Source organism: Conger conger, chromosome 12 (assembly GCF_963514075.1).
Source record: "Conger conger chromosome 12, fConCon1.1, whole genome shotgun sequence".
Classification (NCBI taxonomy): Eukaryota; Metazoa; Chordata; class Actinopteri; order Anguilliformes; family Congridae; genus Conger; species Conger conger.
The window spans coordinates 43151675-43164990 of NC_083771.1; the positions used below are offsets into that span (position 1 = coordinate 43151675).

The window sequence follows — 13316 nt, forward strand, 5'->3', positions numbered from 1 at the left end:
AAAAGAGCCTTGTGGAAGAGCCCTGTGCTCTTTCACTGCAGCCACACGATCAGCGCAGTCTTCTGGAGGGAAGGGGAGTGCAGGGAGGTATTACTGATACTGCTGATACAGTTACTGAAAATATCTTTTTCTGTCCAACTGCATAGCTTTTCTCAATGACCGGTTTTTAGTGTGCCAATTACATATGGTATTTTATTTGACATCTACAGCACCATAAAAGAGTGCTGCACATTATTGCAAATAATGATATATTCTATTTACTGTACATGTACAGTATGTTTTTTCTTTATTGCATGAGTATGATCTCTAAAAGACTGCGTGCCAGTACAGTCTGTGTCCCTAACTTTTAAAAAATACATTTAATTATTTACTCAACCTGCATCCACACATTTACCATTAGTAAACCATAGGTTTTTTTCTAGAGTCAGTTATTTGGCATGTACTGATTTTCCATCAGTGCTTAATACAGATATTACTTTGATGTTGAACTATGGCGGTGGATATGTAATTGGCCGTCTTAAATTGAACAATAAGTTAATTTGCAGTGGCAGGTAATCAAACCTTTAAAGTTACATAACGTAAAGGCCTTTCACGCGGCACATTTCTCAGCTCAGCCCCATGCGGAGATCCCCCTGGGCCCTCGTGAAGTCGTCACGTCCAGCGACATTGTTCTGGCATAACATGCTCACAGTGCTGAACACAAACACTGCTTGTGCGCCGCATTCGTCAAACAGACGTTAGCACAGGGCCTTTTCAAATGACTGGTGGCACGATTTAGCCCAAAGCTTAATAAACTAGAATCGGGTGAATCAGGATATCCCTGGACGAAGAGGGTGTGCAAAAACCCCACAGACTAGATAATCTAGTATAACTTCTTAGAAATATTTATACAGGATTTTCCTAGTGTTGTATGAAATAATTAGATATTTGTTGCAAATGTACCAGCTCTGAGAAGATTCATATGTAGACACATTCTTCTTCTTCCTGTTCATTTTGCTGGTTGGACCCAGGGTAATGTCATTTCAGGATTTATTTGTAATTGCAGATATCCAAGTAAATCTGTTTTCCTTATTGTTTGGTACATTCTCAAAATATTTGCTGATGAGGTTTTTGTGCTGGCTATCTTATTGCTTATAGAATACCTCAGGTAGATAAACAAAATTCTGAAAATTACTAAAATATACTGCACATAATTCTAGTGTAAGCCAATTTTTTATACTTTTTTTCTTTGCTTTTGCCCTTTTCTACTTTTAATGTTCAGTATCAAACACAGGCACTCCCTATACTGCACACAGTATTTTTGTGTCTGGTCATCTGCATGCAATATGCAATACTGATGCTTTAAAAAAATATTACAGAGATTTACAGTACAGTACAGTGTCCTTATTATTAGGGCATATCAAACAAGTGTTTTTACATTTTTACAAATTTGCTCATGAACATTTTGCTAGTGTATTGTATGCCTACGAATTTCAAATGACAAAGAAGCAAGACACTGACACTTATTCATTTGCATTTTCTCAGTCTCAGAGCTGCAAAATATTGCGAGCACACAGCCTGCTGTTAAACACCATTTGTCTCAAAGTTGTTGACATTTCTGCTACCAGTGGAAGGAAATAAGGAAAATGCTATCATAATTGTTAGTCTTTTCTTTTCTTCTTCTGTTATCTAAGTTCACTGCTTGTTTACCTGTGTTTATGTATTGGGCTGAATGGACATTTCACTCGGTCTTGGATTTATTTTATTACGTTTTTATTTTGTTTCAAATGGACGTTATCCTTCTACATAAGCAGTTTGAGATATAAGCAGCTAAGGGCTTGCTGGACGACAGATGACGGAATAGAAGATCTCTGTTCTATAAACAGACCGTTCCGTGAATAGATTGCACGACAGTCCTAAACCACGACGCTTTGAGATTCTTTCAGAATCTAGAGTGTTGTCTTTAGAAATTGTAAGACGGATGAAAATAAGGTTCGCTGAGCGAGAGCGTTGCGCACTTCCCAGCAGGGATAATAGAGAGGCGTATCGGCAACTCTGGACTCGTCTGATTCAGGAGCCGGGAACACTCACGGAATGTCAAGAACGCCCGGCGCACCGCGGCGACGGCTACTCTGCCCACTCCCTGCCAGCTAATTGAATGATTGGCTATATTTACAGACCATTATGAACGCGGAGGTCTCCGTGCTCTTCATTTCGTGACTGTCTCCATTTTGGCGGCTAACGCGCGCAGACAGCTCCGTTAGCAGTGCCGTTACACTGCACCTGGCAGCCACCGCTATCCACCTCTGTGTGGCACCTCGCCCGAGAGCCGCAAAGAAGCCCGTATTTCCACGCCCCGTCCCAGGTTCTCCCACAGGAATTAGAGAAACAAGGGCTTCCGCGGTAGACGGCAGACCCGGATGACATTTTAAGCTCAGTGGGCATCACCAGGGTGCATCTACGATAGGCCGCCTTCATTTCAGAAGCCGGCAGAGCGTGCCGCAGGACGTCAGCGTTATTTATGGAGCGGGTTACAGTGCTGCGGGCTCATGAAGTCATTTGTCTTATTTAAATGGATTAAGACCGGTTAAATATATTTTCTGAATAGCCGTGCCCAGGAGATAACGGCGTATCTGAAGCTGTCCAGAGGACCAGGGCGCTAGCTGCAGTGCCGTGTTGAGGAATGACATCTGCACAGAGGGTGCCCAGACTCCCGAGTGGGGGGGAATATGAGTCCGGCTAAATAAACAACGCAAAACATCATGTAGAGAAACAATTGGTGCACCAGCTTATTAGAGGCAGAGTGCTGCATCAAGGTAATATAAGTCAGAGTTGTACAGGGAAAATAGGCTGTGACTCAACAACCTATTTATTCCAGAGGACAGGACGGAGCGGCATTGCGTCCTTGAGACAGAGAAGCCAAAGTCTGCACTAACACCAATTGAGTAACTCTGCGTTAAATAAATAAAATCTGATTTATTATCAGACGGCTCTGCATTATCAGACATGGACAGGTCTCAAGGCTATTTCTGCATTCATCTGCCTGTGACTAACTAAAAAAGCAAAAATAAATGCTCATTTCTCTAGATTTATGTAACATTTGTTGCATAAAGTTTTTATGCAGCCCATAATGTAAAATACTGTATTTTTATGGTTGTAGTATATTGTTGGGTACTGTAGATACCGTGTGCCCTTTAAATGGTCTAGTACCAGTTCAGTAAAAGTATTTTGTTTAAATCACCCGGATTTGCTCATTAGCACAATTTTTCAGCCAGGAGGTAGAACTGGAAGATACAAATGGCAGGTCTTTTACTTTCAGAACTCCAGTCTTTCCACCTCTGGATTTTGCAGATTATGCATATTTTGCATTTATTTACTTGAAATAAATAAATATTTGTAAAAACTTTAATATACTTTTTTTTTTTTTTTTTTTTGCATTTTGCATTTCAAAAGCTGCAAAGTTAAGGCTGTAAAATAAAAAAAGAAATGTCCAAGTTCAGCATTTTCTTTCTGCAATGGACAATTAATTAACACAAAAGAAGGAGGGGAATACTCAAAGAGAATTAAACATTAAACATTTGCATAATGGAACTCCACAAAAGGTAATGGGTTCCATTACAGCTCTGCCTCAGTCATGGCTTCGGCCATACAGTAATACTAAATGGTGAAACTGTAGCTGATGTATTCACCGTGTGCATGGGGCGTGTCAGAGTAGACTCACTCAGGTGGTTCACTACACTCCACTGACTTCTCTAATGTGGATTTTAAAATGTCAATGAACTCAAATTGATGCCACCACTTATGTTAACCCCGCAGATAAGCCTTAATCTGGTTTATGAAATCTCTATTTATTTCTCGATTCCCAAATAATCTCTGTGTAACAGCATTACTGTGAATTCTCTCTGCATTCAGCCCATGTGCACACACATGCGTGCAGACCCTGGCAATAACACATACACACACACACATACTGTATGCATGCTTACCTTGCATATTACCACCATTACATTAGCTCACACTCAGATGCCTGTACACAAGCACACACACACATGTGCGTGTGTCCTGCATGCGCGCGCACACACACACACACACACACACACACACACACACACACACACACATGTGAATACCATACAAATGCAAAAAGGCTCTTACCTCTTCCCACTGGTGAATGTACCTGATTAGTCGCGAGAGCCTCAAGAGACGCAGGAGACTGAGGATTTTAGTAAACCTCACAATGCGAAGGGCTCGGGCGGTCTTGTACACCTCTGAGTCAAACCCTTTCTCCACTATTAGAAAGATATAATCCACTGGTATGGACGAGAGGAAGTCGACCACAAACCAGCTCTTCAGGTAGTTCATCTTGATCACCTTCGGGTCCAGGATGATCTCCGAGCTCTCTTCGTTGACAATCCCTGTCCTGAAGTTCATGACCAGGTCCACCAGGAAGATGGTGTCCGAGGCCACGTTGAACACTAGCCAGGTGGTGGTGGTTTGCTCCGAAAAGAAAGTTATTCCCACAGGAATGATGATTAGATTTCCCATCATCATGATGAGCATTATCAAGTCCCAGTAAAACCTACAACACACAAAAAAAAAACACATGGATGAATATATCAAATATATCTGCATGGGATAACGAAGACGAATACATTTAGAGCATAATGTAAGAACTGGAGTCTGTAAATACAACATGGGTACATAACATAGGTTATTTATTCAGAATTTCCTTTCCATTTTCATAAAAATGTATATTCATGACTATTTCCAAGATATGAATGCAAAAATAAAAGCATGGCTGAAAAACTGAATTATTTCCATTTTGCTCATTTTAAAGTGACTGGATCTGGAGAAAGAAATGTTCTTACATAATCTGTGAATGTGCCAAAGAGTTATTCTGCCCTTAACAGTGTAGCTTGAGAATTTCCTCGGTTATATTTTGCACCACAGTCTCTCACAAGGGCCACACTGAAATGGGGATGGATGGACACAACTGGCTGGCTCTGTCCGCACAGTCCTGTCTCAGATGTGCAGAAATTGAAATGGCAAAGGTCCACGCCTTTCAATAATGCGGATTACTGCGAGTGGGACCCTCACAACTACTCTGCATTGAAATATTAGTACTGACTCAATGCATACATAATAATATTGCTCCTTACAAATCTGCTGCATCCAGTTTTTATATATATATGTATATATATATATATATATATATATATATATATATATAGGGAAAAAATCACATCACCTACCAGATGGAATTTTCATAGATGAAGAGATTACATTATTGCAGCCATACAAGATAACCCACGCTATCAAACCGTGTGACAAGATACAAGCCAAATCTACCTTCCCAGCCATCTCTGGGCAGATGCATCTGAAATGAATTTACCAGTTTTCAATGTGGCATGCATCCTCCACACAGCCTGCACTGGGTTTCCCATTAAAAAGGGAAATATCAACTGTAAATACACAGCTACTGTATAATGCACTGCTGATATGATATCACTGTCTTTTTTTTTTTTTTTTACATTTGCTACCTCATTTGCTACTGATATGTCTCAAAACATTTGGCCATTACATGGTAAATGGCAGGCATTTATATAGCGCCTTTTCCAAAGCGCTGTGCAATTGATGCTTCTCATTCACCCATTCATACACACGCTCACACACCGACGGCGATTGGCTGCCATGCAAGGCCCCGACCAGCTCGTCAGGAGCATTTGGGGGTTAGGTGTCTTGCTCAGAGACACTTCGACACCACCCGGGCAGGGGATCAAACCTGCAACCCTCCAACTGCCAGACGACTGCTCTTACTGCCTGAGCCATGTCGCCATTAAATATATTATCCTGAATATCTACGAATGCAATGTAGTGAGCACATGCATGTACATTATTAGTTAGTGCATGATTGTACATTGTAATGAGCTTCCATTGACCTTTTTTTCTGTCTACTGTAAATCTGAAAATTGTAAATATATGAAATATATGAAAATATAATATAAAATTATGAATAGAACCGGAAATATATATTACCAATTAAAAACCTTTGGAAAGGTGATTTGAGATGCTAAAGTTTTACAAAACCTTTTTTTTTTTTTTTTTGCATAACTTGTGAATCAGTATCACATGCACGCACACAAACACACACAGGTGACTTTCTTATTTGCTATTGCTATTTAGTATAAATAGGTAATCTGCTAGTTATGTTTAATAGGTAAATGTATTTAACTGAATTTCGCAGGATAGCAATTATTGTTTTATAAAATAAAATACTGCTATACATTAACATACACATATTTTGCATCAGATAAAGCTTGAATTATGAATACGCTTATAATTTGGCACGTGAAATTAATGAAAGAAGCCAGGATAAATGTATGGTGAGTGTTTGAATAATCTATGTGATCCTAATTCCTATGGCAAGCCTAACAACCGGTGGTAACGTTTGCCAGCTACTGTAGGCAGGCAACGTACGACTAAAAATGAAAAGGTTGATAGTTTGATGGTGTTCATTTTAAATGTAAATTTTCCTCTACACAAACGTATGATATATGCCCTCTCTTTTTCTGATTGAATTGATCTAAACACAAATGATGAATGGTCCTGTGTAGGTAATAACAGTAACCATTAATTACTCTTCTGATTGTATCAGATAATAATCAGAAGGAAAGACAATTGATTGCTCACTAGTGAAAAAGAATGGATTTTTCAGGGGTATTGAAGCATCTAGCATGGAAGCTATGCCACTGTACCACGGACGAGAGAAGCACTGCAGTTTGTAATCAATCAGAGCCTCTTTGTGTAAACAAAATCTAATCTGTAGAGTTGGCACACACTCAAACAAGCTTTCAGACGAGCAAGTATGTACCCAAGCCTCAATAAACAGTCATACCCAAAATACACCCAAAACACGTATGAGTGCACACGCAAAACCACGTCTGTGTGCACTATGAAGCCTGCCTTCTTACCTGTCACCCACTGCCATCAATCTCCCCCATTAGAATTCCCACCCACATACCACCCCGACTAACCACATCAATGTCATCATCTGGCGTACATGACTTTCATTTTAAAAGCCCATCTTTTACATCAGAGCCCTTGGGTAAGATGCCATAGCTCTGTGCTTTAAGTGTTCATTAAAGCTGAAGGTACGTACAACCAGGAAGAGTCAGAACTGGTGAATGTAAGCATTAAAATATCATTTTGGAAATGTCATTGAACAACAAGACATTTTTGTTCATATTGAGGCTCTGTAAGGAAAATCTGCTTTTTTTTTGTATTTTTGTATTTTCTGGAAAAAGTCATTTCTTTCTCTGAAACCCACTTAAATTAAAATTATACAATGCTATTTATGCAATGATTTGTTCTTTGATGTGAAATACTTGCAAAATCACTGAGGTTTTCTTTATTTCATGTCTTTCTTCCTGGTTTTAACTAAATGCAAGATTATAAGTGACTATTGTTATGTAACCATAAAATGTCTGACTGACTTCATTTGCTGCAACAGACAGATATTTCTCTTCTCTTTTCGTGACGATGCATTTTAAATCCCATGCTCACTTATTAATTGCCATTTCAAAAATAAAATTAAACTTTGAAGATGAAAGCATAATCTACCACAGTCGAATAGCAACCCTCCGGAAATAAAGCACAAGTTACACTGAAACAGAAACACAATGCCAGACAAAACAAGACATAGGTTTGGACAAGCAACTCGGAGCAAAAACCCGACATCCATGAAATCCCTGCTAGACAGGCTAATTAATTTTGATCCCCCCCTGTACGCATTACAGCAAGTTGGTGGAGTGCCGTGTGTGTGTTGGAACAAGCAGACATCCCATGGGAGAGGAGGAGAACTCCACTAAATGTCCTGGGCACTGATAACAATGCACAGCCATGAACTAAAATAGATGCTTTCAAGAATCCTATCTGCTGCTCAAACTCTTTGGTGCCACCTATGCAGCCTCTCTCAGCCTAGTAATGGATCTGTTTCAGTATACAAAGCCAGAAGCCTTGCTTTATAAATATCAAGGGATCGTGTGTCAGATAATTATCTGAACTTCAATTAAATGGTCATCTTCTCCACCAAGAATATCCACACTATTTATTTTTAACCCGGCAAACCTTCCTATAAGCCTGCCTCATATATTATCTTGCAGTGTAGTAGCAGACTTTAATGTACAGGCACATACGCCGGTCTCGGGTTTGGAAGTGTCATCCCCAGCACAGTGATCGCATTCAAGTTCTTAAGTTAACGTTATGACGAGTTCATCCTGCTGACCAGGTATTAACATAAAACAAATGTTACAAACATTATGCATTTATTTAATATCACTTATGATTTAATGCGTTGTGACCATCCTTTGCCTTTAAACTGTTTCATGTTGCATCCGCATCTCTGAGGTACACTGTCCTGTCTCGTGACTTTGGCTGTCTCACTGGCTTCTGACTCTCCGGGCGAAACCAAAAAAACCTCCATCATTGTTTTTATCTGAAAAGTGAGCTATTGTTTAACATGTTACTTGAACACATTTTTTGTTAATTATCTGCAACATTTAATTATACGCATATAGGATCGGTTAGGGCATCTCACTGTGAGAGGCTGGCACCGTGTCATAACAAGACGGTCATGTGACCTGGTGACAGAACCAGCCAGTCACATCGTCATGACAGCGGAAGTGCGAAGGTCCCGCCCTGAACACGCATCCCTTCAGGATTACTTTTGTGGATGAAAAAAAAAAACAATTACATGAACAAATAATATCAAAAGGGAAGCCATTTATATAAGCTTTAATCATATAGGAGCTTATATATCCGTAAGCATCGGGGACAGAAAGCTGGTACCAGAGGCCTGTTTTCCGTGTGGTGCCTTTTTCCACGGTAGAGAAGAACTGAGGCATTGTTCTGCACTGTAAGTAAAAAACAGATCTCAACTAATTAGAGAGATACCAGAGGGTATCGTTTAGAAAAACAGGAGGCACACATAAAGGCCTTCGCTAGATATTAGGACATATTTCAGATCTGTAAAAAGCAAAAAACCAGCATGAATAATGCACATCAAACATGCCCTAAAAATACAGCCTCCCTAGGTTTCTGACTTCAAAGGCCTGGATGTGTGAAATGCGTTAACGTCCATGCATTCCTTTAAATTGAAGTGATCAATTTGTGAGCCGATGGTCTAAGACTGGGAGAGCATTAACTTTCATTAGAATGCAGTCAGTGTAATAATGAAAATATCTCCATATACGGCAAGATTTATGAATCCAGGCAGTGATCATTGCACATTGTTAAATGCGTGACAGCAAGCTCAAACATTTGCTCAGGGTAAATACAGAGATTCCTCAGAATGCAATGCTTGAAGATAGAGGCATCCTATCACTAATCACAAGGCTTCGAAAAGCCATCACACCACCCCTTGCATGAAACCTTTCTGGACCTTTATGAATAATAAATATTACTAACCTGACATTAATCATTAAGTAGCCTTTGTATTAAGAGAATGTTGCGTATTGGGTTTCCCGTCCCTCAATGCATGCACAAAGGCGACGTGAATGCAGTTGTCGTTCACTGGATGTTTCTGTAACTTTACTGTTACTCATTCACCCGTCTGTCTTAATAATGCTGAGATTCCAACGGGGCTGCACCAGGACAGATGTATTGTATTAAACCAAAACCCTATGGCTCGACAGCAAAAAAAAAAAAAGTGCTCAGTCTAGCATTGTGTGTCCATCCCCACTCTTGCAGGTAGCAGGGTATAGAGTGGCAGGACTGTATCAATCAAATGCCCCGGGTAGAGAAAGCAGCGATGACAGCATTTGTGCTTTCTTACCATTGCGACAAGTGCGCGGACCATCACTCTCTCCCTTGTAAAGCCCACAGAAGGGTGTTGGGACAAGAGGATTCAGGCGCACACCCTGGACTGGGGAAATCTAATCTCCAGTGATGACAAATCCTCTCAGGGGACAAAATGGAAGACCTTTTGAAGGGTCGCATAGCCTCTCCGTTGTCTTCAAGGAACAGAAGCAGTTAAATACAACTCTAAAAGCATTCTGTTTCACCTTTCCCGTCAACCAAGATGCCACTTCAACAGTCTATTGCACTACAAAATGCACGAAAGTCTGCACTATTGATTATAAAGGTAACTGTTTTGTTGCACTGACAGTGAAACTGTTAAACTGCCGGGATAGATCATTCAAGCTAGTGTGACCAAGAACTTATTGACATTCCAGTGCTGGGAGATTAAAAAATGGAACAGAATTTTGTGTTTACGTTTAATTGCATATGCTCTCGTTGTTTTTACAGGGCATAACGTGAATTGATTCGGTACGTCGTGAAAGGCCTACGTAATCTCATTCAACGTCGCGTTCTACAGCAGGAGAGGATCCCAGCTCAGCGTTAGTTTACATTCTTATAGGATTCTTACATATTTCAGAGAATGGTTCACCAGGCCCAACCACCTACTCTTTGGGTTTTCACAACTGAATTGCTGTCCCGTGCGCGCATGCATGCGACCATGACGTTTTCCTCCTACGATCATGCTGCAGAGGTTATGACCATGAAATTGGACCACGGGAGCAAAAGCCTTTTCAGCACCACGGACAGCGGTAGTTGCCATGAGAAAATACTCTGAAACATCGTGGTGAACGGTAACCTGAACTGGAGGGCAATGCAAATATCTAAAGCCACACGAAAGACCTTCCCCGTATTTGTTGTGATTTTCACTCACGTTAAAAGAGTATTGCTTAAGGTAGACTACATCCAATCAATCGACTGAGGAGACAGATACAATGCAGCCCGGACAGCCCTGTGGTCTAATCGCACTTGCCGAAAGCACATGTTAAAGCACGCGACTATTCCACCATACAACAAATAAGCATTGCCGTTGCTCTTTTTATGTGCACTACACCGGCAGTTAACGGTAGCGCTCACTGAATGGATTGCGAATAGCAATTCCCTTCCATTTCCCTTACCAATCGACGACATGCACTTTGTGTTATACGAGCTTCTTCTTTTAGAAGGCATTGATTAAAACCTGTTGTAGAAAGTAGCCTACCTATTAGTACAGCATATTGAGATGTGTATCTTTTTTAAAGTAGCTAAACTGCAACTGTCTCAGTGCGCAGTATGGTGACGTTTAAAAACTGCATAGTTCGAGAAATGTCAGTGAGGTGCAGGGAATAGATTATATATGCTTCGCAACTGACAAAGATCTGCATGCCAGTATAAAATCGCAATGACGATGAACTCTGTAAGGACCTCACTGTCCAAAGTCTTGCACGCGAAATTAGCCTACTACATTCGCTTCCGAGTGTACCAAGATGAAGGGCAAACATTGCATTTATTTAAATACAATATTACACCTCTGAAACCTCGTAAATCTATTATATACCCCGCCAAAATAAATCAAAATAATATGTTTTACAAAGGGTAACGGACACCTCCGTCCACTGTTCGATGTTGATGTGCGGTAGTTATTCCCGTCTGTTTAGTGGCAAATCACGTTATGCTGTTTCCCCCCACATTTTTTTCTGCAGTATTCTCCGCATATAAATGTTAAAGGGAACATCAAATATTAAACGCCAGACCTTGGAACTATTGTCAATTCCTACGCTTATCATTTTACGCATATATCATTTATTCAAATATTACTACAGACCGACAATTGTCATAATAAACAGAAAAGTATTTATGCTGCTTCATCTATTGGATTCTATCGCGTACCTATACCAATAAAGCCCTACCCATGAACTGTTTGCAGTGCACTTCTACGTGCATTTCTATATTTCATCACAAAGCTACATAGCCTATAACTGCATATTTTACGCCATTTCGTTTTAATCAATGGCTGAAAAACAGCACAAATGATAACTGTTACTGTAAAATAACACAAGCAATGTCTAATTTCCATATCATCACAGAATGTCTGACGGTGTGTGACAATTCATGTCCATGTATTTTATTTTTTTACCAAGATGACATTCACCATCTTATTTTACAAGGACATCCCATTTATTTATTTATATTCAGGAATGTAAGGCAAGTAGGCTACCGCACAATCCAAATGATGCACTTCAATGTAAACGGCTACATTTCAATGCTTTGTCTGTATTTATACAGAAAGCAGATTCTGCGTTAAACAGCGCGTGCCAGTGCAGATGGTTGGATGGATGGTGTGCTGCGGACCTGAGTGAGTGACGGCATGGGCAAGAGAAGGTGACTTTCCACTCCTTACCTAAAATCGCTATATGGGTGAATGATCCAGTATCCTGCCGTTTGAACCCTTTCTTGTTCTTTTTCCACTGCTTTCTGACTGCCGAACATTCGCAGGGAGAACTTATTGACACCGGGCTGCATCATTGCCCCGAATTGCCGCTGCATAAAGCCGTGCCGTGATGCCCCATCTAGATCGTCGAAACCAACCATAGCTTCTTCCCGGTCAGCCTTGAAGCCAACAGAGTTGCTGTGCTCTTTCTGGCTTCCCATGCTATTCTTCTGTATCGAGTCTTGCCTCTGGAATACATTATTCCCATCCGTTTTTTCATCTTTGTTGCTGGAGAATGAATTTGATTTATCTTCCATGGTTTCAGACAGTACTGTCCCCTTGTTCGGAAGACGGACTCCGTGCAGAACTCAAGAGGACCCGCTGAAAGCTCTCCTGTTTCATTTGATGTCCTTCAACCGCTCAGCTTCGCCGCCTCTGTCGCGAATGCTGCAAACTGAGACAGGGAGTTCTGGTGAACCTGGCTGATGAGGTTTCCTGGGTTACCGCCATCTACCGTTAGGATTTACAACTCACCCTCCTCATGGCATTGCGGTTTAAATGGCAGAGGGGCGCTCATGCAGGCTCGTGCATTTGATTTCCATAATTGTATTCCATAATAGTTTTCGCATCATTGTTGACTGCCTGGATACAACGCCGTAGCTTACGGGTTTTTGCAGCCCACTGCAACTGTTTTGTTATTCAATTGCATGATACATTTGGATCAGGAAATGCAAAGTAGGCTATATCTATTTCAATTCAATTCAGTCCGTCATTCAGGCTATTGACTTAATATGTAATGAATGTACTATATAATTTTGACATTACAAATACACTAATTTCTTCTGGTCCTTCTGCCTTTAATGTATGCCTTCAGATTTAATGTAAAACACGAATTTATTAATGTAGTTAACTACTTAATGAAAGTACTAATTAAAGTATGCGCGACACACAAACACACACACACGCTCACTTTGTTGGGTACATCTGCTCGTTAACTCAAATAGCCAGCTCTTCCAAACAATGAATCATATGACTGCAGCTCAATATGCTGCATAAAGCTTGCAGACATGGA

At 40.5% G+C, this 13316-nt stretch overlaps 1 protein-coding gene across 1 annotated transcript in view; it reads right to left on the reverse strand.

The window, feature by feature from the left end:
• LOC133142412 (potassium/sodium hyperpolarization-activated cyclic nucleotide-gated channel 1) overlaps positions 1–12561 on the reverse strand; it is an 81566-nt gene extending 69005 nt beyond the window's left edge. The window contains exons 1-2 of the mRNA XM_061263607.1: positions 12215–12561; positions 4135–4558 (exon numbers count right to left, since the gene is read on the reverse strand). Of these exons, the coding sequence (XP_061119591.1) occupies positions 4135–4558; positions 12215–12561 (771 nt within the window). The remainder of the gene's footprint in view (positions 1–4134; positions 4559–12214) is intronic.
• Positions 12562–13316: the final 755 nt, after the last annotated feature.